Source organism: Trichechus manatus, unplaced genomic scaffold, assembly GCF_000243295.1.
Source record: "Trichechus manatus latirostris isolate Lorelei unplaced genomic scaffold, TriManLat1.0 scaffold00001, whole genome shotgun sequence".
Classification (NCBI taxonomy): Eukaryota; Metazoa; Chordata; class Mammalia; order Sirenia; family Trichechidae; genus Trichechus; species Trichechus manatus.
In genome coordinates, this window is record NW_004443937.1 from 30,211,544 (window position 1) to 30,237,088 (window position 25,545).

Consider the following 25,545-nt stretch of genomic DNA (forward strand, 5'->3'; position numbering starts at 1 on the left):
CCCTATGACAATGGTTAACAACCCTACGACATGTCAACACTGTCCCTTCTCAACCTTGGGTTCCCTGTCACCAGCTTTCCGTGTCCCCTCCTGCCTTCTAGTCCTTGTCCCTGGACTGCTGATGCTTCATTAGTTCCATTATGTTTTATGGGACTGTCCAATCCCTGGCTGAAAGGTGAACCTCGGGAGTGACTTCACCACTGAGCTAAAAGGGTGTCCGGGGGCCATACTCTCGGGGTTTCTCCAGTCTCTGTCAGGCCAGTAAATCCCACTGCCTGTTTTTGTAAATAAAGTTTTATTGGAACACAGCCACACTCGTTCACTCATTCATTTATATATAGTTGCTTTTATGCTTCAAGGGCAGAGTTGTGTAGTTGCAACAGAGAACATGTGGCTCACAAAGCCTAAAATATTTACTCTTTGGCTCTTTACATAAAAAGTTTGCTGATCATTGAACTAAGCATCAGAACTCTTGCTAGTTATCAACTACAGTGGATATACCACAAATAAGTAAGTTAAAAGGGGAAATACTTTGTACAAAGATATTTATGGCTTCATACAAATGAAAAATAAGAAAGAGGTCAAATGTCCAGCAGCAGGTGAATGACTAAGTAGTATGTGATATACTGACAGTGTGCCATTAAAATGACAATTATGTAAACTGTGTCAAATACGTATTTATATGTAACCAGTGGCCAAAAGGAGACACAAAATGATATGCACTTATTGATTACCAGTATATAAAACATGCAAATATATACAGTAAAACCTCTGAAAGCCGGAACCTGTGTAAGGCGGAAACCTGTCAGAAGGAAAACTCAAATATTTTCCACTAATAGAAAGCGATAGAAAAGTGGTAGGCTGCACCCTGTCCAAGGCAGAAAACTTGGCAAGACCCGGAAAAACAAGGCAGTCCCATTGAATTCTAGCTCTCACAGGTTTCACTGTAGTAATAAGTTTGGAAAAGTTGAGCTCTAAAAAGTTTAGAGGTTGTTTTTATTAGTTGCCATGGAGTTGATTCCAACTCATGGCGACCGCATGTGTGCATAGTAAATTACTCCATAGGGTTTTCAATCCTGTGACGTTTAGGAAGCAGATCGCCAGGCCTTCCTTACTTCTGAGGCACTTCTGGGTGAGTTTGAACCGCCCATACATAGTTGAGCCCTTAACTGTTTGCACCACTCAGGAACTCTGTTTAGAGGTTAAAAAAAAAAAAAACCTGTACCTGTTGCCATCAAGTTGATTCTGACCCACAGTGACCTTGTAGGGCAGAGTAGATCTGCCCTATAGAGTTTTCGAGGGTGTAATCTTCACAGAAGCACACTGCCACGTCTTTCTCCCAAGGAGCGGAGTGGAGCAGCTGGTGGGTTTGAACTGCCGACTTTTAGGTTAGCAGCGAAGCACTTAAACCACTTTGCCATCAGGGCTGCTTAAACCAAATCTGTTGCTGCCAAGTTGATTCTGAATCATCGCAATCCTATAGGACAGAGTGAAACTGCCCCTGCCCATAGGGTTTCCAAGGCTATAAGTCTTTATGGAAGCAGACTGCTACATCTTTCTTGCAAGGAGCTACTGGTGGGTTTGAACCGCTGATCTTTTGGTTAGCAGCACGGTGCTTAACCATTGTGCCACCAGCGCTCTCACAGGGTTTCCATTTAGACGTTAGTGCTTATTAAATTTTATTTTCTGTTAAAACTTTGAAAATTAAATATATTCTGAATTTTTTATTACGGAAAATTTCAAACATAATAAAAAATAGAGACAATGGTAAAATGAAACCTGTGTTCCCGTTACTTTCTTCAGTAGTTGTGAATACAGGGCCAGCCTGTATTCCCTTCAACCTTGGATTATTTGGAATTAGATCCTTAACGTTGTACCGTTTTGTCTGTAAATACTTCAGAGTGTATTTACTATATTCTCTAAAATATAAAGACCTAAAAAAAAAAAAGCACAATATCATTATCACACGTAATTTTTTTTTTTAATTGTGCTTTAAATGAAAGTTTACAGTTCAGGTTAGTTTCTCATATAAAACTTTATACACACACTGCTATGTGACCCTAGTTGCACTCCCCATGCTGTGACAGCACACTCCTCCTTTCCACCCTACATTTCCCATGTCTGTTCAACCAGCTCCTGTCCCTTTCTGCCTTCTCATCTCGCTTCCAGACAGGAGCTGCCCGTTTAGTCTCATGTATCTACTTGAGCTAAGAAGCACGTTCTTCACGAATATCATTTTATGTCTTATAGTCCAGTCTAGTCTTTGTGTGAAGAGTTGGCTTTGGGAATGGTTTTAGTTTTGGGCTAACAGAGCATCTGGGGGCCATGTCTTCCAGGGTCGCTCCAGTCTCAGTCAGACCATTAAGTCTGATCTCTCTACTAGATTTTGAGTTCTGCACCTTACTTTTCTTCTGCTCCATCAGGGACTGTTGTGTTCCCTGTCAGGGCGGTCATTGGTGGTAGCAGGGCACTATCTAGTTCTTCTGGTCTCAGGCTGATGGAGTCTCTGGTTTATGTGGCCCTTTCTGTCTCTTGGGCTAATATTTTCCTTGTGTCTTTGGTGCTCTTCATTCTCCTTTGCTGCAGGTGGGTTGAGACCAACTGATGCATCTTAGATGGCCGCTCACAAGCTTTTAAGACCCCAGATGCCACTCGCCAAAGTGGGATGCAGAACATTTTCTTAATAAACTTGTTATACCAATTGACCTAGATGTCCCCTGAAACCATAGTCCCTAGACCCCCGCCCCTGTACTCTGTCCCTCAAAGTGTTTAGTTGTATTCAGGAAACTTCTTAGCTTTTGGTTTAGTCCAGTTGTGCTGACTTCCACCGTAGATCACACCTAAATATTTTAAACAATAATTCCTTAATATAGCTGAATAGCCAGTGTCATAGACTGAATTATGTCCCCCCAAAAATATGTGTATCAATTTAACTGGGTCATGATTCCCAGTATTGTATGATTGTGTAACATTTTGTAATCTGATATGATTTCCTTATGTGTTGTAAACTCTGTCACTATGATAAGGTTATACTGATGAGATCTACAAGATTGGATAGTGTCTTAAGCTGGTCTCTTCTGAGATATGAAAGAGAGAAGCGAGCAGAGACACGTGGGAACCTCATACCACCAAGAAAGCAGTGCCGGGAGCAGAGCACGTCCTTTGGACCTGAGTTTCCTGCGCTGAGATGCTCCCAGACCAAGGGAAGACTGATGCATCACAAGGACCTTTCTCCAGAGCTGACAGAGAGAAAGGCTTTCCCTGGATCTGATGCCTTGAATTTGGACTTATAGCCTACTGGACTGTGAGAGAATAAACTTCTTTCTGTTAAAGCCATCTACTTGTGGTATTTCTGTTATAGTAGCACTAGATGACTAAGACAGCCGGATAATCCCCAGTTATCTTTTAAAAATTGCTTTTACTGTTAATTCAGTCAGTCCTTACAAGGTTAGTTGATATGGCTTTTAAATCTCTTTAATCTATAAGCTTTCCTGTCCTTGTTTTCATTTTATTTTTTTCCTTGAAAGTTATTTGTAGAAGAATAAAATCCATACTTGTCCTGTAATTTCCCACATCCTAGATTTTGCTGATTGCATCACCATGGTCTTGTTTTACATAATCCTCTGTCCCTTGTATTTTTGTGTACTGAGAATGCGATTTTAAGGTGTGTTCAGATTCAGTTTCAATGTTTGGGATACATATACCTCATAGGTCATGGAGTGTACATCCTATCACATCAGGAGGCATTTGGTGAAGAGCCCACTGATGTTGATTTATACAGATGGGGTTGTGGAGGAAGAAGAGATAGGACAGCTGCAGAAAGGGCCCTGGAGATGTTTGGACCTTGTACCCACAATAAATGAAATGTAGAGGATTTTCTTTCAAAGCTACTCGTTTGCCTAGCTGAATTTGTGGTGGTGGTGTTCAGAACTCATTCCCGAGAAGCTTATGTAAGTGTTCTTTGATGTTTATGTAACTCTGGTGATTACTGCTCACAGCTGACTCACGTGAAGGAGAAGGTCCACAGGTATTTGTGACCAGGTCTGATTCTGTGCTCTTGAATGGAGCAGTAATATCCATTGACTCTTAAGCCATGCAGACACCAATTTACCTCAGTTGCTTGTCAAAGCATGTGTCTCTTTACTTCCTTGTTGACATTTTTACCTTTTTTCCTGCTGGTGACTTATAGAATTTGGAGGAGAACTTTTATTTGAAAGGAGAGTTATTATTTGAAAAAATTTATTATTTTGATTAGGCTATAAATTCATATGATTTAGTATTCAGAAGATACAAAAGAGAATATGGTGAAAGTCATATTTTGATTTACGGAAAAACTAATTATAGAATTTTTGAAATAATAGTTTTATTATTAAGAATAGTTTTCTAAGGTGTGATACATTTTATGAGGTTACATAGAAACCAGAAACTTCATAACATCATTAAGCAGCAGTGAAGCACTTGTAAAACACTGACTTACATGACCAAAACCAAACCTATTGCCATCAAGTCTTTCCCAACTCATAGTGACACTATAGGACAGGGTAGAACTGCTGCCTCATAGGGTTTCTAAGCTGTAATCTTTATGAAAGCAGACTGCCACATCTTTCTTCCGCAGAGCAGCTGGTGGGTTTGAACCACCAACCTTTTGGTTAGCAGCCTGACACTTTACCACTGTGCCACCAGTGAGTGCTCCTTGACTTACATGACAGTAAACCTTAAACTAAAACCTTTAACAAGTGAATGGTCATTGTTGGACCCAGAAGCTGACTCTTCATTCGAAGACTGCTTGGTGATAAGGAGCTAGTTTAGACCTCTATGTCTGTATAAAGGATAGGGGGAACACTGTGTCTGAACTAAGTGTGCATGGAAATTGTATATACTTAACTATGATCATTTTTAAATTGCTGCTGTACTTTGCCACATTTAGCCCCATGCCAGCTCTCACAACTTGGGAGATTCCATAGTGAATCTGTCTGTGATATTGAAAGGCCATCAGGTTCTGTTCTTCCTCCTCCCAGGAATAGCTCACATAGGCAAGGCAGAAGCCAGAAGAAGGAAATAGAACAGTTGACAATAAATTCCCATGGCCCAATAGTTCAAACCCCTCAGCCTGACATTCAAGGCCTGCTCTCTGTCCTCTGGTTTTGTCCTATCTGCCTGCTCCCTAACCATACCTCTGACTGTTCTGAATGGTTGCTCAGTAAATTTGCCTGTGATACAGAAAAACAAAACAAAAAGGGCTTAAGGCCAGGAGAGTGTCAAAGGTCATTATTAGAACCAGGCCAGAAGACCTAACAAAACAAGCTGAAGTGTGCCAACTCACCGCCCCCCCCCCCCCCCCAAGTATAGTTGGTATGTAGGCCAAGCTGCAGTATTGGTGGAAGTGGCTGTTTGGTAATGGACATCACCTCTTGAGGAGCCTGCTTCTAGCCTGGTGTTTGTATAAACCGAAACCCATTGCCGTCGAGTCGATTCCGACTCATAGTGACCCTATAGGACAGAGTAGAACTGCCCCATAGAGTTTCCAAGGAGTGCCTGGTGGATTTGAACTGCCAACCTTTTGGCTAGTAGCTGCACTGTTAACCACTACGCCACCAGGGTTTCTGGTGTTTGTTTGGGAGGAGGAATTTGTCCTCTCCTTTTAGGAACGTTGGTGATAAACAATGGTAGCATTCTCACCTTCATATGGGAGACCCAGTTTCAATTTCTGCCTAGTGCACCTCATGCGTAGCCACTACTCATCTGTCAGCAGTGGTCTGCATATTTCTGTGATGCTAAACAGGTTTCAGCAGAGTTTCCAGACTAAGATGGACTAGGAAGAAAGACCTCGTGATTTACTTCTGTAAGTCAGCCAACGAAAACTCTACGGATTACAATGAACTGATCATGGGGATGGCGCAGGACCCGGCAGTGTTTCATTATGTTGTGTATGGGGCCCCCATGAGTCATGAGTCAGCTCAACAACAGTTTAGGAGGGAAGAATTCTGGGCTGAGCTAGGAGGAAGGTGATTGCAGTATTATGTGACAATGGTGTAGAAATATTAGAGCTCTTTGAAGAGGTGGGTGCCTAAAGGAATGATAGTTCTTCTAAAGGCCAACAGAGAATTGCTGAGCTTTTTTCCTGTAGTGTTTCAGATGGAAATTGGAGAGGGCTGTTTTCGGAGGGTAGTGAATTTGGGAGGGCAACTCAGCAGACTCATAGCTCCATTTTGGAGCTTCTTTTTTAGTTCTCATGCCTGGCCGGATGTGTGAGTAATAGATCTTCTTCAGCAGGTGGAACACATCCATGAGCCAGGCTCACACCACATTCCCAATGCTTATTACCCTGGGTTCTGCTCTTTTTGGGAGGCCTTTTGTAAACAGCCTGCTGAGGATCCAGTAGTAATAGAGAGGAGAGTGATGCTTTAACCTCTTGTGCATGCTAATGGTATTGCAGTGTCCCATCACGAGCATTCCTTGTCTGGTGCCTTCCTTGGCCATTTCCCCTTTGCTTTTGAAAAAGGCTGTCTACCTAAAACCTTCAATGAACTCTCAGTGTGAGGGCAGGGGAAGGTGCTGCCAGTGCTGCCGGAGGGAGTGAATCACACTGGTCGTCCACACGTGAAAGTATGTGTGCAACACGCACGCACTCTTACAATAATCATGTTAGCTGCTCTCACCTCCTCCCACGCCCCCCCCGCCCCCCAATCCCCAAGCACAAGGACGATGGAATGTAGAATACTAGAAAGAAGAGGGCTTGAAAATAGTCTTCCCCAGGATGGGGGTTGACTTCTGTGCCAGCCTCCAGAGAAGGGCCTAAGTCGGCCTCAGATGAAGGGCTCCTAGAAAGAGGCAGGGAAGTGATTGCGTGTGGGAAGGCCCTTTCTGCTGCTGTATTGCTTACTTCATTTTTTAAACAATATTCAATTGCATGTATTTTCCCAGCCATTCCACCTTGTTTCAAGTCTCTGTGCCTTTTGCTTATGCTCCTGTATGTGTCTAGAATTCTGCTTCTTCCTCCTTTGCTAGCTGGTTTCTACCTATTCTGTTAGATTAAACCCAAGTCTCACCTTTCCCAAAGAAGCAACCCACCGCTAGTGCTAGGTGAGGCTGGATTAGGTGTCCTTTCCCAAGTGCTTTTGCTAGTAGCCACTCAACAGACTGCATACATGTTTCCTCCCTCTCGTGGTCCATTCCACTTTGCCTTGGCTCAGGTCCTGGCACACAGCAGATGCTCAGATGTGTGCTAGGCCCAACTGAAAGCAGGGAGCAGGAGAGGCATCAAGTGGCTGATTTGTGGCAGTCTCATGTGAAGAGGTTTAAGATAAAGGTGTGGTGTGTGTCTGTGTATATGTGTAAGGAACACTTGTGATGCAACAAAATGCAGTTTGCACCTGCCATTTCTGATTCCTCCTTTGTTTTCTTATTTCTAGTCTTCATTTAGGATATATAATTTAAGTTTGTCTTCCCTACACACATAAATACTGCTTCCCAGCATGGTTGACCGAGTCCCAGGGCTTTGTGTGCTCCTGGACTGTTCAGTGTGGTAGGGAGTGTAGAGTTCCATGGAGTTAGGCCGACCAGGGTTTGAGGAATAGTATCCTCCATGAGAGCGGTATTAACATCCCTGTTTACAGATGTGGTAAGTATAGTTCGGACAAGTTGAGCCCATGAACACGGAGCGGCAGAGCCAGGATTCAGAGCCAGGACTGCAAAGTTCATGTTTTTAACTGCCTGCTCCTACTTATTTCCTGTATACCCATGGGCAAGCCTTTTTCACTTTTCAGAACTTCAGTTTCTTGTATTTAGAATCAGGGAAACAAAACTCACCTTGTAGAGTTATCGTAACGAGGAAAGGAGATGATATGTATAAGAAACCAAACCTCTGCCTTTTACCTGGAATAGTAGTAGTCATAGTATAAACACCCTGTTTTATATTGTGCTTACTATGTGCCAGGTATTGTTTTAGCATTTTATTTAGGCTATCTCATATAATTGTTACTGCAACTTTTGAGACCACTAGAGTTGTTATTCCCATTTTGTAATTGAGGAACAGAAAGGTGAAAAAAGGGACAGAACTGGAGTTCTCATCCCAGCAGTCTGGCACTACACTCTGTTCATTCTCTTCGGAAACATTAGTTTCCAACTCCATGCTATTTCAGAATCTGGCACCAATGTGAAAAGGGACCATGGGAACCCAGAATGATAATAGGACAAGGAGGAAGCTATACTGGGTTTCAGAAGGTGAGCAGTACAGACTGTCTGCAGCATCATGAACCCCCAACTCAGCCACTCATGGGTGAGACAGCGCATTTGTTACTTGTTAGTGCGGTTGAGTGCATAGGATGATGACCCATGGTACATCTTTCAATGTGGGGACACCAGCTCATTGCTTCACTGGTTGAAGACTTACAGCAACTCACCTCCCTTTATCAAAGCCTCCATGGTTGAATGTTTCTTACTTCATTACATGCCTGAGTCAATACTGATGTAAAAAATGGCTGAATAAATAAATAAATGGGAGTGAAGGACGCATCTTCCTTATAGAAAAATTCCAAATGATAAATGTAGAAGCAAAGAGAAACAGAAAACCACCATTAGAATAGCACAGTAATAATTGCTCCAAATAAGATCCACTGATGAATGCTAAATTAGTGAGTGAAACTTTTAAGGAGAAATAGGATATTTGCATAGCTTCAAAGTATCTCTCCCAAAATATTTATTTTTGTTGTGGTTTTAACATAGGCTAGAGATTATTCGATATTCTTACCTCCAGGAGATGGAGCTTAATTCTCTTCCTTCTGAATGTGGACTGGACTTCATGACTGGGTTCTAATGAATAGACTGTGGAAAGGGAAAAATAATAACTTTACAGTGGAGAAACCTAGCAGACACCACCTTAACCAGCTGATCTAAGTTAACACCACCAGTGATAAGTCATGCTGCCATTGTGTACCTTCTGATATGCTGTGGTAAGAAAGGCACTGTCTTAGGCTGGGTTCTCTTGAGAAGAAAACCAGTGAAGCGTATAAATATAGAGAGATTTATGTCAAGGAAATGGCTCACGCAGTTGTAGAGGCTGGAACGTCCCAAGTCCATGGGTCAGGATAGAGGCTTCTCCTGATTCACATAGCTGCAGGGGCTGGCAAACCCAAGACTGGCATGTCTGAGAGTAGGGCTCTTGCTCACAGGCTGCTAAGATCGACCAGTCCCAAGATCGGCAGGTAAGACTGCAGGCAAGCTGCTAGCTCAGGTTCCAAGAACCAGAGGTCTGATGAACAGGAGCCAGCTGCAGGATCCAGCACAAGCAAAAAGCCGTTGAGCCGCTTATATTCGATGCAGGCCACACGCCCAAGGAAACTCCCTTTCAATCGATTGGCTACTCTCAGCAGATCCCATCATGGGGGTGATCACATATCACATCTCAACAGGGAAGTGATCACAACATTATTTGACTGCCAAAACACTGAGAATCATGGCCTAGCCAAGTTGACACACAATCTTAACCATCACAGGCACTTCACCTCTGTGATATTCTTCCAAAAATAAAACCCATTGTTGTTGTTATTAGTTGATGTTAAGTCAGCTCCAACTCATGGCAACCTTATGTATAACAGAACAGAACATTGCCTGGTCCTGTACCATCTTCATGATTGTTGTCCATCCATCTCATGAGTTATCTCCCTCATTTTTGCTGACTCTCTACTTTACCAAACATGATGTCGTTTTCTGGTGCTTGGCCTTTCCTGATAACATGTCCAGGTAACCTCAATCTAATCATGAGAAAACATCAGACAAACCCAAATTGAGAGATGTTCTACAAAACACCTCACCAGAACTCTTTTTCTTTTTAATATAATTTATTTTGTTGTTGTTGAGAATATACACAGCAAAATGTACACCAATTTAACAGTTTCTACATGTGCAATTCAGTGGCATTTATTACATTCTTCAAGTTGTGCAACCATTCTTACTTTGCTTTTCTGAGTTGTTCCTCCCCCATTAACATCACTCACTGCCCCCTAAGGTTCCTATCTAATCTTTCAAGTTACTGTTGTCAATTTGGTCCCATATAGATAGTTCTTAAAAGAGCATAATGCTCAAAGCAGATATTATTTACTAGTTAAGCTAAAGTATCATTTTAAGAAGACTTCAGGGGATATTCCTGACTAGTACTCTTCAAAAATGTGTCAAGGTCATGGAAGACAACAAAGACTGAGAAACTGTCACAGATTAAAGGAAACTAAGGAGTCATGATAAACTAAGTGCAGCATGATGTCCTGGGTTGGATCCTGGAACAGCAAAAGGACATTAGTGAAAAACTGATGAAATCTGAATAAAGTCGATAGTTCAGTTAAAAAAACAAAAACCTTCCTGGCTCCTTCCTGCCTAAGAACCAAAAGGTATTGACTAGAGCACCTCAGTTATAGCATTTATGTTCTAGTTTTGAATTCTTCTTACCTTTGGAAAAGACCTTTTGGTTTGTGTATCTAGGAGGCTCCGGAGGATTTGACTTAGAGTCTGTGACCGTCAAGGCCTGCCCGCTCAGTGAACAGAATACTGCTTAGCAGGCAGAGAAGGGTGTGCACATGGACCTCTCCCACCCCAACCCCAGACCTTGGTGGTGTTTGATGCTACAAATGACATTCCTTCTGCTGGGAATCCCTTCCATTTTTTCCCTCACAGCCAAGGCATCACCTTTAGACATTCTGCTCATCTTTCAAGGCCTAACTCACATTTTGCCTCCCATATGATTCCTTGTGTGATCATCCAGTGAGTAGTGTCCCTCAGATTCCTGTGACCCTAACACAGTTATTCTTGGTTTAGCTAATTACCTCTGGTGGAAAAATGATGTCAAGCCTCAAAACTTTAGGTCTTTTGGCTTGCCCTCCTGTAACACACCTTGCATCATTGTGTGTGTGTTTATACACGATCTGTCTTCCTAAATAGAACACAAACTCCTTGAAGGGAAGGAGTCTTATAAATATCCCTTGAAGCATCTAGAACAGCGCTGCCATATGGTAAGCCCTCATTAAATGATTGGTGAGTTGAATAAATGAATGCTTTGAGACACACTGAAAGGGAGATTATTCCCGTTTGCAGATGAAAGGTGGAGGGACTTGCTTAGAGTCATACAAAGAGTGTGAGCTGTATTAGGAACCCAGTTGTTTCAACCCTATCTCTTGTTGAGCAGTCAGAGGCCATGAAGTTTCCTTGCTCTGATGGCACTGCTAAGTTACAGTAAGAGTAATGGATATCATTGTTGTGGGCCTACTTGGGTTCAGGCTTGGTTCTAGGCATGCACACTAGTCCTCACAGCAGCTCTGAAATGTAGGCATCACTATCCTTCCTCATTTTATAGATACGCCCATTAAGCTTCAGAGAGGTTTACCAGCTTAGGTTACCAGCTGTTAAGTTCCTTATTTCAGATTTGAACACAGGTGTGTCTGACATCAAAACCCATTTTTCCCCCCATTAAAGTTGGTCCCTGGCATTTCTTTCCCCTTGTCTTTTCAGACCCGTCCCTGGAAGGCATGTGTGGCACTGAGTGTGCCCAGCTTGGGGAAGATGGGCAGCAGCCGTCACGGTGCACTTCAACTACCTCATCTCAGTCTGAGCCTCCAGAGCCGCTCAGGCGCCACCAAGGCAAGAGCCTAGCCTCTGAGGACGCCAAGAAGAAGAGAGCTCAGAAGCCCTCCCACATGAGGAGAAACATACGGTGAGCTGTGCGGGCATAAAGGTGTAATACCTTCATCTAAAGGCTGTTGATAGCAGGAGGACTGGTTTGAGCAGGAGAGTCCTCTTTCCAGAGGAGAAAAGTGCAGTCTATGAGTCCCCATTAATAGTGAAGATGCATCTCAGGACCATGGACCTGGGCTGTCAGAGGGTGCAGGGAGGATGTGGATGGCCCTTGACCACTAGGGGAGTGAGTGTCTCACTCTCTCTAGGCCCTGGGAGGCAACCCAAGGATGATAGGGTGCCCTAGGTTAGATGCTCTGTTTCTTCCTCTTTTTTTCCTTCTGTCTGACAATAAGAGGAGGTAAAGTAAACTGAGTTCTCATCTTCTTAGAAGTCAACTCCAGATGGCAGGGGACTGGCCCAAAGTAGGGCTTCTTCCTTCAGGTAAGAGATGAGCAGACATGAACTCCTTAACTTCCTGAATGTCTAGCAGTCCTTCCGTCGGCCAAATAACAACTTGTACAATTGGAAGGAGATAGATGCTCTTTCCGCCCCCTTGCACCCACTTTTTTTAACATAATAACTTGACAGTATTACCCCAAATTTGGGAAATAAGGAAGTAGAAATACCAATAATCCCAGTTCCCCACGTAACAACTCTTTTTTTTAATATTGCTTTTCAGCTTTATGAGTGACATGTATAACCATGTTACTCTTGACATGTTATGTGCAGAGACAGGTTGGGAGTGGCACCTATCAGAAAGTTAAATAACAGAGAAAGTACATTAGCCCAGAACCATCTGTGCCTTGAAGTCCCCTTTTTTTCTCCTGTTCATGGCAGGGTGTGGAGGACTGATGGGGCTTCTCCTCCTGCCCCGTCAACTCTCCTAGCTTGGCAATGGTCATTTCCCTCTTTAGCCTTGACATTACATTGCCCAGATCTCAAATGAACCCAAGTGTGTGCTCTTTCGTTTAGCAAGCTGCTCCGGGAAGATCAGTTGGAGCCAGTTACCAAAGCAGCACAACAGGAAGAGTTGGAAAGAAGGAAACGCCTGGAGCAGCAGAGGAAAGACTACGCAGCCCCTATTCCCACGGTTCCCCTGGAGTTCCTCCCTGGTAAGCAGTGGAGGTGGCAGGAAAGGCCTTGCACTCCGTGGAGAAGAGGACTTCAGCACGCACAGATCTGGGATAAGATTGTGGGCCCCTCGGGAATCCTTTAGAGTCATTCAGCTTCTTGGGAGTATATGATCAGAAAAATTTCATTAAAAAAGTTAAGATGAATAAAAATGTACTCCTCAAATTGCTTTTATTTAGATTTTCTTCCCATAACTTTTGATCTTAATATACCGAGAGACTGGGACCTTTTCTAGTAGCCAGGTGGGTACTAGGAAGTAAGAACCAGTAGAGAAAGGGGAATTTGGAAAGAGGACCACAGTTTTTGAGATGGCTTCTGCTTTTCTCCTCAGGGGATACTCCCCATGAGAGCCACAAAGGAGGAGGTGTGGTGAATCATTTTAGGAAATTTGTTTGAGCTAACTGTCTTTTTGACATTCCCTTCTACCTTTCTTTTCCTAGAAGAAATTGTCCTGAGAGCAAGCGATGGTCCCCAACTGCCTCCTCGGGTCTTGGCCCAGGAAGTCATTTGTTTGGACAGTAGCAGTGGCAGTGAGGATGAAAAAAGCAGTCGAGATGGTAAGATGGAGCTTTAGAGCTGCCTCTCCTTCCTCCTGACCCAGTGTTTGCCTTGAGAGATCAGTTGTACCTTTGAATAGAAAAGAGTTCAGCCATTTCTTTCAGTTTAAGGTCTGGCTTTGACAAATTTCCCTGAGTCTCCTTAGTAAATGTAAGTTTTTCTCTTGTCTAAACTTGAAGCTAGAAGAGAGAAAAGATAAAAATCAGAATTTTTGGAGGTAATGACAGGCTCTCACTTTAAGTTTCTGTGCGCTCCCTGGGATAATTTTTTTTCTTTCTTTTTTTTTTTTTTACTATCTCAGAGGTGATTGAACTGAGCTCTGGAGATGAGGACACTCTGCACATTGTGGACAGCAGTGAGTCTGTCAGCGAGGAGGATGAGGAAGAGGAGAAGGGCGGCACCCATGTGAATGATGCCTTAAACCAGCATGATGCTCTGGGGAGGGTCCTTGTCAATTTGAACCACCCTCCGGAGGAGGAGAATGTCTTCCTGGCCCCACAGCTGGCACAGGCAGTGAAACCTCATCAGGTACAACAAGCCTCGACTCTCCTTTTCCTTTCTGCTCCTTTGCTGTGGACACTGCCTGCTGGTGGTTATTAGCAGCACAGCCCGTGAAGTACTTATTTGGTACCAAGAGCTATTGGAAAGGCCTGATTCTTCCCCCTAGCAGTTGATGCTTCAAGATTCCTGACAAGTAAGAAGGACTGAGGAAAGGGAAGAAACAAGCCTCAGGTTTGCCCTGTCATATAGGAGACTCTGGATTTTTTGACCTAATAATCTTGAGCCTCCTTCTGTGGGATCAGTAAGACTGGTGGAGATACTCTCTCAAGAGCAGTGTTTTGATTAGCAAGTTGTAGCTCCAGAAGAGACATAAGAGTCAGGTGTCTGGGGAACTTTGCAATAGAGGAGGGAGCAGAGTTAGTATGTATTGATCTGGAGCCTGGAACCAGGACCAGTGAGTGGAAGTTCCATGAAGGCAGAGGTTGACTCAACATAAGAACTCTAACAAGAACTGCTCCTCATGGAATGGACTGCCTTGATGGGGTGAGGTACCCAAGGTCAAGAGCAGCCAAGCCAAGGCTGAGTGAAAGACCCTGCCAGGAATTTGGTACTGCAAATTCTTGCAACAGATGGAACATTGTACAAAGTGAATGCTTTTCTGTGTTTTCTGCAAGAAGACTATCACCATCTAATAGACCAGTCAGGGTACAGGGAAACTTCTGTAGCTATCCACACTAGCTGTCTGTTATAATGTCTGCTCATTTACTTGATTCTGACTAATCCCAAAGAGAGTAATTCAGAGCCCTGCTGTTTGCCAGCCCCTCTGACATTTGTCTCTGTCTCTTGTCAGATTGGTGGAATCCGGTTCCTGTATGATAACCTGGTGGAGTCCCTGGAGAGATTTAAGACCAGCAGTGGCTTTGGCTGTATCCTAGCCCACAGTATGGGTCTAGGGAAAACTTTGCAGGTGATCTCTTTCATCGATGTCCTTTTCCGCCACACGCCAGCCAAAACAGTCCTTGCCATTGTGCCGGTAAGAGTTTGGGAAGATTCCACTTAGTAACCCCTTTGAAGAGCTCTGGGCTAATGCCTTTTTCTGAGAGCTAAAAAAACATGGTGAGCTCAGCTCTGAGTTAGTTCCTTAAAACCCTCTTTTTGGACTTGGTTTTCTGACAGGTTAATACTCTTCAGAATTGGCTGGCAGAGTTCAACATGTGGCTTCCAGCTCCTGAAGCCCTTCCAGCTGACAACAAGCCTGAAGAAGTTCAGCCCCGGTTCTTTAAAGTTCACATCTTGAATGATGAGCACAAGTAGGTGGCCTAACCTCTCCTGTCTGCCCCTTTCCTTTTAGACTTCCGTCAGGAACCCAGATGTAAAGGCAGTGTGTTGGGATATGTGCCCTATCCTCCCAGATTCCTTTTGGTTTTCTTGCTGTGTTCCTTTCCCTGTTCTGGCTATTTTTTATTTCCCTCTCCCTAGCTTTTCAATAAAGCAAGAGTTATATAGCCTGGGAAGTGTCTTGTGTTCTGTTTGAAGATGCTTTTATATCCTGAAAATCTATGTGCACGGTCACATTTTCCCATGTGTTTAGTAATAAAATTCAGCATAATAAAATGGAACTTTCCATCTCCTACCTTTTTACCTTTTACCTTTTTCTTCTCTTAGAAACGTAATCATCAGTCTCTTCTTTTAAGCACTGATTTGCAGTTGACATTTAGTGGTATAACTTCCAAAGCTTCGAAAGGTGCAAATCTTGTTTTACATTTAAATAAAAAGATTTATATTTCCATTCCATAAACTCAACCTGATTTCCAAAAATCTAAAGCTATTTCTTGGTCGAAGCCAGCTATCCATGCTACCCTTTCTCCTCGCTGGCATGGATAATTGACAAGGTAGACTCCCTTTTCTGCTGAGGCTGCATTTTGTGATGTTTGGCCACACACCTCCAAACGAGGAGACTGTGAGTGGCCTCATAGGTGGCTGGTCACCTGCTCTGCTTTTCTTAGATTTTGGGACTGTTAGGCCACCTGCAGTTAATGAAATATAGCCAGGGCTCAGTTGTTTAGGAGTAGAGTGACTGTGCTGAGGGTCATTTGGTTTTTGTTGCTCTTCTTCCTTTACTACTTGTCCTTGGCTCTTTACTCACTGGAGCCTGGGCAGGTGAAATGCAGAATGTCACCCTTCCTTCTACTACCTTGTATTTATCATAAGAATAGCTTGGAAATCTTCTTCAAATGTAGAACTCTAGTTATGTGTGTACATCCAAGAGGATTGTCATTTTCACTTCCCTTGTGCTGAATTACTGTGTTTCTTGCTGTTTAACCATCATCAAAGGACCGAGTCCATCCTCAGTGCAATTGGTATCTCTAAGATGCTGGGGGAGTCCTTGGGCAGCTGGCCAGCCCTGTGCTAGCTGCCACATAAAGTCTTTGGCAATAAGGAATTCTGAACGTATATCAACACAGCTTTGATTTTAAGAAATTCTTCCGGGAGAGCAGCAGAAGCAATAATGCTTTCTCTTTGTTCACTTTTTTTTTTAAAAAAACAGCTTTATTGAGATAGAATTCACATATCACACAATTCTCTCTGTTCACTCTTGCAGGACAATGGCAGCTCGTGCTAAAGTGATGGCTGATTGGGTGTCAGAGGGTGGGGTGCTGCTGATGGGGTATGAAATGTACAGACTCCTCACCCTGAAGAAATCCTTTGCCACAGGTAGACCGAAGAAAACCAAGAAACGTTCTCACCCGGTCATCATTGATCTGGATGAGGAAGATCGGCAGCAGGAGTTACGGAGAGGTGGGCAGCTTATCCTGGATATGCTCTTGGGGGCATTTTGGGAAAAAAAGAACTAGTGTTGACCAGTACAGAACCTGGTCAAGTGTGAAATGCTTTATTGATGTGAGTTGTCGTGAACCAGAAATCCTGGTCCCCAGCATGAGTGGGATGACTTCACTGGCTCTTGGAGGTGCTGCTTCCTCTGCGAGCAATGGGTTCCAGTTAGGCAGGGCCACAGACTGGGTCGGGAGAATTTCCCCTGCCAGTCTGGCCTGTTTCTCTCACAAAACAGTTGGGAGAGTAACCACTCCCTTTATCAACTTTTTGGAGATGTTCTAGAAAACATTAAGAAAATATTTCTAAAGTGTTTTAATCACATAAGGACAGAGTAGAATTGATCCCAGTTGCGTTTAGTCAAAGCCATTCCTGTGTAGTTCTAGTTCTGTGTCCTCTTCTAAGGGGCCTTTGCTCCTTTTGGGAAGGAAGTTATTTTTTAAAATTTTTTTTTTTTATTGTACTTTACGTGAAGGTTTACAGAACAAATATTTTCTCATTAAACAGTCAGTACACATATTGTTTTATGACATTGGTTAACAACCCCACAACATGTCAACACTCTCCCTTCTCGACCTTGGAGGACCTTTTTTTTTTTTTTGGTGAAAATATACATAGCCAAAGATACACCATTTCACAAATATCTACATGTACAATTCAGTGATATCGATTACGTTCTTCCAGTTGTGCTGCTACTCTCACTTTAGATGAAAGTTTACAGAACAAAATAGTTTCTCATTAAACAGTTAGTACACATATTACCCTATGACAATGATTAACCCCACTACATGTCAACACTGTCCTTACTCAACCTTGGGTTCCGTCACCAGCTTTCCTGTCCCCTTCTGCCTTCTAGTCCTTGTCCCTGGACTGCTGTGCCTCATTAGTCCTATTTTGTTTTATGGGGCTGTCCAATCACTGGCTGAACGGTGAACTTCAGGAGTGACTTCACGACTGAGCTAAAAGGGTGTCTGGGGGCCATACTCTCAAGGTTTCTCTAGTCTCTGTCAGTCCCTCTGTTAGAATTTTGTTCTGCATCCTTCTCCACTTCTGTTCAGAACCCTCTGTTGTGATCCTGGTCAGAGCAGTGAGTGGTGGTAGCTGGGCACCATCTAGCTGTACTGGACTCAGTCTGGTGGAGGCCTTGGTAGTTGTGGTCCATTAGTCGTTTGGACTGATCTTTTCCTTGTATCCTGTTCTCTTCATTCTCCCTTGCTCCTGAAGGGATAAGACCAGCGGAGTATCTTAGATGGCTGCTCACAGGCTTTTAAGACCCCAGATGCTACTCACCAAGGTAGAATGTAGAACATTGTCTTTATAAACTGTGTTATGCCAGTTGAGCTAGATATTCCCCGAGACCATGGTCCCAACAGCCCTCCACCCAGCAATTCAGTCCCTCAGGGAGTTTGGATGTATCTATGGAGCTTCCATGACCTTTTCTTGTACGAGTTGTACTGGCTTCCCCAGTATTGTGTACTGTCTTACCCCTCACCAAAGTTACCACTTATCTATTGTCTATTTAGTATTCCCCCCACCCCTCCCATCCCTCATAACCAACAAAGATTATTACTTTTTGTGTGTAAACTTTTCCATGAGTTTTTACAATAGCGGTCTCATACAATATTTGTATTTTTGTGATTGACTTATTTCACTCAGCATAATGTCCTCCAGTTTTATCCATGTTATGAGATGCTTCACAGATTCATCATTGTTCTTTATCATTGTATAATACTCCATTGTGTGTATGTACCAAAGTTTGTTTATCCATTCTTCTGTTGATGGGCATCTAGGTTGTTTCCATCTTTTTGCTATTGTGAACAGTGCTGCAGTGAACATAGGTGTGCATATGTCTATTCGTGTGATGGCTTTTATTTCTCTAGGATATATTCCTAGGAGTGGGATTGCTGGATTGTATGGTATTTCTATTTCTAGCTTTCTAAGGAAGCGCCATATCATTTTCCAAAATGGTTGTATCATTATGCATTCCCACCAGCAGTGCATAAGAGTTGGGAAGGAAGTTTTTAAGGGCATGGAGGCTATTTCATTTTATAGGCCTCTTCATCTCTGAGGCTGTGTTCTAGTTTGCTTCTGTGGAATGAATTTTCCATTTGTTAATGACTGATGAATAACTATGGGAAGACCTTGTCCTTTGGTTAGCCCCCACCAGCCAACCCTTGGTGTGGCGAGAGCCCACTGAAGTGTCTGGATTATTCCCATTGGGTTTCATCCAGGAACACGTTTTTAATCCTAGGCTGGTACTCCGCTGTTGCCCAGTTGCTGTAAACCCTAGGAATGCAAATCAGTTTTACTCTTAGCCGAAAGGAATAAAAATAATAATAAGGGAAGGGAAGGATTAAAAAGGGATAATTACTGCAAGAGTCAACAGTCCAGGTTGGCTTCACACCAGATGCACAGGAGCTTGTGTGGTTGGCTCCCTTTCACCTGTGGGGGCTGACTCTTGCTTTCCTGCTTCCTTCATTTCTTCTGTCTCCTCCAGGGCACCCCTACTTCTCATATTATTGACTAAGAGCAGGCCCTCTCACCCTCTGACTCCGGATCCTCTTCCCTCCCTAGAGTTTGAGAAGGCCTTATGCCGCCCTGGCCCTGATGTGGTGATCTGTGACGAGGGACACCGCATCAAAAACTGCCAGGCCAGCACCTCACAGGCCCTGAAGAACATTCGCTCTCGCCGCCGGGTGGTGCTCACTGGGTACCCCCTGCAGAACAACCTCATCGAGTACTGGTGCATGGTGGACTTTGTGCGCCCAGACTTCCTCGGAACCCGGCAGGAGTTCAGCAACATGTTTGAACGCCCCATCCTGAACGGGCAGTGTATTGACAGCACACCTCAGGACGTCCGTCTCATGCGATACCGGAGCCATGTCTTGCATAGCCTTTTGGAGGGCTTCGTGCAGCGGTGAGCCATCCTCAGGGCCCTGCATTCTGAATCCTCAGCCCCCAGTGCAGCGAACATGCCAAGGCTATTATGAAGGGAGGGATGTTGTTACAATGGGAGGACCCCTTCCTAGTGGGGCAGTAGTGAAAGTTTCCTTTGGGTAAATAGGTAACAGGTGATGGATGTCCACTGTTTCACTCCCCTGAAAGTTTAACCTAGAGATGCTTCTCTCAGAAGTTAATCTTTGAAGTCCCTAGGGACACCTGCCTTACTTGCTGAGGGAAGTGAGAGAGAGTAGCATTCTGCTGACTTGGGTGAAGAATAGAGGTGATGGCTCTAGGGGTGTGACCTCACCAGATTTCAGCATCTCAGTAGATGTAGCTCAGGCTAGTCTACAGCAGTCCCCTCGACTTCCCTTGTTCAGATAGCATGTGTAGAGAAAGCTCAGAGGCAGCCCTGGGTCAAGGCAAGAGCCTGGAGTTACCCTGGTCTCTGTCAGTCAGTCAGTGACCTGGGACAGATTACTCTGCCTCTTTGCTTTAGTTCTTCATCCTTAAAATAATCAGTTTCTTCTTCTTTTTATTTATTTATTTTATTGTGCTTCAGATGAAGGTTTACGGAGCAAGTTAATTTCTCATTAAATGATTACTACACATATTGTTTTGTGCATTGGTTGCCAACCCCACAACATGTCAACACTCTCGCCTTCTCGACCTTGGGTTCCCCATTACCAGCTTTCCTGTCCCCTCCTGCCTTCTCGTCCTTGCCTCTGAGCTGGTGTGCCCATTTAGTCTCATTTTGTTTTATAGGCCTGTCTAATCTTTGGCTGAAGTGTAAACCTCAGGAGTGACTTCAGTACTGAGTTAAAAGCATGTCTGGGGCTATACTCTTGGGGTTTCTCCAGTCTCTGTAAGACCAGTAAGGCTGGTCTTTTTTTGTGAGTTACAGTCAGTGGTGGTAGCCGGGCACCATCTAGTTGTACTGGACTCAGTCTGGTGGAGGCTCTGATAGTTGTGATCCATTAGTCCTTTGGACTAATCTTTCCCTTGTGTCTTTGGTTTTCTTCATTCTCCCTTACTCTAGATGGGGTGGGGCCAGTGGATTATCTTAAATGGCCACTCACAAGCTTTTAAGACCCCAGACACTACTCACCAAAGTAGGATGTAGAACATTTTCTATATAAACTATCTTATGCCAGTTGAGCTAGATATTCCCCAAGACCATCGTCCCTAGCCCTCAGCCCAGTAAATAGGTCCTTCAGGCACTTTGGATGTGTCTGAAGCTTCCATGACCTTGCCTTGGTCAAGTTGTGCTGACTTCCCCAGTGTTGTGTACAGTCTTACCCTTCACCAAAGTTACCGCTTACTTATTGTCTATTTAGTGTTTTTCCCTCCCCCGCCCCCTCCCTAGTAACCATCAAAGATTGTTTCTTTCTGTGTGTAAACCTTTTCATGAGTTTTTATAATAGTGGTCTCATACAGTATTTGTCCTTTTGCGATGGACTTTTTTCACTCAGCATAATGCCCTCCAGATTCACCCATGTTGTGAGATGCTTCACAGATTCATCATTGTTCTTTATCATTGAATAGTATTCCATTGTGTGTATGTACCATAGTTTGTTTATCCATTCATCTGTTGATGGGCTCTGTTTCTTCTTGGTTTTTGCTGAACCAGTCTTCACTATTGCAAGGCTGCTGTGTGTGTTAAGATCGTCAAGAGGGAGGTTTTGGCAGGAGTGCAGCGGTTCTGTTTTATCCTGCACTGAGCTCTCCTGACCACACTGTCTGCCACTGCTGACCTCTTTGCTTCTGTAGGAGAGGCCACACTGTGTTGAAGATTCATCTCCCTGCCAAGGAAGAAAATGTGATCCTGGTGCGGCTCTCCAAGATCCAGCGAGATTTGTACACACAATTCATGGACCGCTTCCGGGACTGTGGTAGCAGCGGCTGGTTGGGGCTGAACCCCCTTAAGGCTTTCTGTGTGTGCTGCAAGGTAGGTTGGGGCCCCCAGGAAGACTGAGATCAGAACTAAGGAAGCATATGGTGCCGAGGAAGCTACTCCTTATCTTTGATAAGGGAAGCATGAATTGAGAGTGAAGCCACTGCCCTGGAGGATGGGAGCTCCAGGGAGAGATGTTCTAGTTATACAACTCAGCTGTACAACTTGCTATCCCAAACTTGAGAAAACACTTCCTTTCTCGATCTTTTATATTCCACCTGGAAAAGGGGACTGGTGGAGGCATATCGTGGAGCAGAATTTTTTACTGCTAGCATAATAGGGATTCAAGAAATATATAGCTTAGACAGGCTATTAGGGATACCGTCCATTCAGTTCTAGATTTAAGCAAATTGAGATTTCTTTCATTCTCATATTGCTTGAGATGGTTTGGGGACAATAAGACACAGATGTCTGGGACAAGAGTCAGGTGTCTTTAGCACAAAGCCTCCTGAGCAGGTTGATAAACCCTGACTTGGCTTTGATCTGGCCAAGTGCTTCCTGTTGCCTCCTGAAGGACCTGTTTCTTTGACTTGGTACTTCTGGCTGAGCTCTCAGCATACCTGTTAGGTCTTATTCCTGACTGATTACCAGTTCACAAAGTCAGCTAAAGGTGTGTATCCAGGGACAGGTGAGGTTTCAAAATATTTATTTTGTGGCCACAGCCCTAGAGCAGGACCAGGCAGCTGAAACAGACATGGTCTGTGAGGATGCTGCAGTGCCAATGCACACCCCCCACCCCAAACACACCCGCCGAGTAATTCTCAGTTCCTGTCGGGAATAATCTCTGAAATGACTTTTGGTCGGTCATCCATAAGTCAAATATATTTTATCCATAGGGAGAGATTGGTCTTGTTTGATAGTTGAGTAGCTGCCTGTGAAAGATGAACTGTCTTACTCTCATTTGAATAAGAAAGCAAGGCTTCTGCTGCAGCCATTTTGATGATGTACCAAACCCACTGGCATGGCCCTGGGGTAAGCGCTCCATTCATCGTGTCATGGCCATCAGAGCCAGTTGGGGAAAGCGAGTGTGCAGGCTCTTTGGCTGTGAAAGGGTTGAGGATACTTTAATTTCTGGTGTGACAGTATGTGCTGTGGGAGGTGTGTGCTTGAGCAGCCACATGTTTCTAGACTCTGGGACACCCTTGGAGTGTTCCCTGCCCTGTGCCATCTCTCCTTTCCCTTGGGCCTCAGATCTGGAATCACCCGGATGTGCTGTATGAAGCCCTTCAGAAGGAGAGCCTGGCCAACGAGCAGGACCTAGACGTGGAAGAGCTTGGCTCAGCAGGGACCAGCACCCGCTGCCCATCACAGGGGACAAAAAGCAAGGGAGAGGACAGTGCCTTGGCCTCCTCAATGGGAGAGACAACCAATAGCAAGTTCCTACAGGGGGTCGGCTTCAATCCTTTCCAGGAGCGAGGCAACAACATTGTCACATACGAATGGGTGAGTCAAGCAGGCCTTCTGTAGGCATAAACCGCAGGTGGGAAGGGACGATGTGAGGCCTACCTGGGGGGAGGGTGGGGAGTGTACAGTGCACTGCACCGCCAAAGTCTTTGCAGAGAACCATAAAGGGGATTGGTGAGCTGCTGCCTCGAAGGGAGAGTTTTATTTCTAGTGATCTGGCCTTGGACCTGCTCCAGCTTGCCTTGTTTTTCTCTTGCAGGCCAAGGACCTTCTGACAAATTACCAGACTGGAGTCTTAGAGAATTCTCCCAAGATGGTACTGCTTTTCCACTTGATTGAGGAAAGTGTGAAGCTTGGGGACAAGATCCTTGTGTTCAGGTAGGAGGAGAAGTTCCAGGTGAGGCTGTGTCTTATGGTAAAGAGTGACACAGCTTCTGCAGAGTGAGACCAACCAGGGCCACGTCAGCCCTCCTCTCTCTCTCTTTCTGTGCCTCTGCAACCCAGTGCTTATCGTGAGGACCTTCTTGTATTTTTGTCTCTTTCTGGGAGTTTCTTTGCCCAATGTGGTTTTTCCACAGAGAACAGTTTAGAACCCTGGCTAATGTTAGAGATGGAGGATACCTTAGAGGAGGTCATAGTCTAATCCAGCAAACTATGGCCCAGGCCAGATCTGGCCTGAGAGCTAAGAATAGTTTTTACATTTATTTAAAAAAAAAACAACCCATGAAGAAGAATATGCCATCAAGACTATATGTGGGATCTGCAAAGCCTTAAATATTTACTATCTGGCCCTTTAAAGAAATGTTTGCTGACCCCTGCTCTAATCTGTTTTTCTCCCTCTGCAACTTTTTTTTTCTTTTTTTTTTTTTAAAGGTTTGTATTTAAGGCCCAAGTAAATGATGAGATTTGTTCCAGAGTCATATTCTCAGTCAGGCCGAGGCTTTGAGTCTCATCAAGGTCCAACTTCTCAGGGAAGCAGACATAAAGGAGATGACTTGTTTGTTCTGAGCAAATTAAGCTCCAAGGAGAGCTAAGTGACAGGAGCCCAGCTCAGGGGCCTCAGAGTGAGGGTTTCCACTTGGTGACACACTTTGAGAGGACAGCAGCAATTCTAACTGGGGGAGAGCCTAGTTTTCCTCTGGCTTTATGGATCACTTCTGGGGAGACTGACCGCATAACTTGGAAGCAGCCAAGTGATTCTGCCTCTTTAACAAGACCCCTAAGATGGTCAGATCTAATTTACAGTGAAACCTGTGTGAGCCGGAATTTGACAGGAGGACTGCCTTGTTTTTCTGGATCTCACATGTTTTCCCGCCTTTAACAGGGTGCAGTCTTACCACTTTTTTGTCACTTGTTTTAGTGCAAAATATTTGTGTTTTTTCCTTCTCTGACAGGTTTTCTGTCTTACACAGGTCCTGGCTTTCGCAGGTCTTACTGTGTATTTGCATGGTGTTGACTTTTAATACCGAATGCTGTTTGTTATGTGTACTGAGCTAAATGCCAGAATTTTTCTATCAAGGAAGCAAGGAATTGAGAGACTAGAGAATGTTTTGGGGGGTATGATTGTAATAAGTATGTAGCTGACTCTGCTCATATTCTGAGCTAGGGAGAACACCCTTGGTTGCTTTTTGTGGGTTACCATGTAAGGGGAGTTGGCTGCGGGAGCTTCCACTGTCAGAGGCTGCACATGAGTGTGGGCCTGCTGGGAAACAAGGTTCCCTTGGGTCTGGGAACCTTCCAAACCAAATGTTATCCCTTTCAGCCAGAGCCTTTCCACTTTGGCTCTCATCGAGGAGTTCCTAGGGAAACGAGAAATACCCTGTCTGCCTGGTGCTGAGGGGCAAGGAGCGCAGAAGTGGGTTCGAAACATCAGCTACTTCCGTGAGTGTATTGCTGCTTTGTTCCTGGAGACTTGCAAGGTCCGCTTAAGGGTTTCCCTTTCCTTCTCTCTCTCTCTTCTCCTGCTCCATTCTCCATCAAACTCAGAAATACCTGTGATTAGCCACAGAGCAGGGAGATCCTGAGGGCCAGCTGCTGTGTTCGAGGCACTGAACTAGAGGCTGGGGAGTCTGGTGGAAATAGGAAGAGTACAGAGAAGTGGAAACCATAGGCCTTGTCTTCATCTGAGATGTGACAACTTGAGGACAGATACAAAATGATGCTGATCGAGTGCCCTAACTAGAGTTCTCAGGAGGATGGAGTCATCATGGTGAGGATGGTTGAAGGCTTCCTGAGAAGGCAGGACTTGAGTCAGACTCACAAAGATGGAGATAATTTGAATAACAGCAAGTACGGCCAGAAGATCATTCCAGGTAGAAGGAGCAGCGTGACCATAGAGCATAGAGCATGCATTTTCGTTGGGGGTGATGTGACCCCAAAGGGGTGAAAATTGATTGTAGGAGGGGGTGTGTAAAAAAATCTTACCTCTTTTTATGTATAAGGCACAGATATACAAACACTACATAAACAAATATGTCTGTGTTATTTAAATTTTGTGGGGGGGGCAGTGATTGGAGAAAAGGTGTCTAAAAAGGCTCCTTAAAAAAAAAAAAAAAAAAAAAAAC

General features: G+C 44.2%; 1 protein-coding gene across 1 annotated transcript in view; it reads left to right on the top strand.

Moving 5' to 3' along the window:
- Window positions 1–25,545, top strand: part of RAD54L2 (RAD54 like 2) — a 113,020-nt gene that overhangs the window by 74,119 nt on the left and 13,356 nt on the right. Inside the window, exons 3-14 of the mRNA XM_004368578.2 lie at window positions 11,497–11,698; window positions 12,634–12,773; window positions 13,233–13,349; window positions 13,652–13,878; window positions 14,702–14,884; window positions 15,028–15,161; window positions 16,454–16,650; window positions 19,258–19,600; window positions 21,394–21,571; window positions 22,769–23,020; window positions 23,241–23,359; window positions 24,744–24,862. Coding sequence (XP_004368635.1) covers window positions 11,497–11,698; window positions 12,634–12,773; window positions 13,233–13,349; window positions 13,652–13,878; window positions 14,702–14,884; window positions 15,028–15,161; window positions 16,454–16,650; window positions 19,258–19,600; window positions 21,394–21,571; window positions 22,769–23,020; window positions 23,241–23,359; window positions 24,744–24,862 — 2,211 coding nt within the window. The remainder of the gene's footprint in view (window positions 1–11,496; window positions 11,699–12,633; window positions 12,774–13,232; window positions 13,350–13,651; window positions 13,879–14,701; window positions 14,885–15,027; window positions 15,162–16,453; window positions 16,651–19,257; window positions 19,601–21,393; window positions 21,572–22,768; window positions 23,021–23,240; window positions 23,360–24,743; window positions 24,863–25,545) is intronic.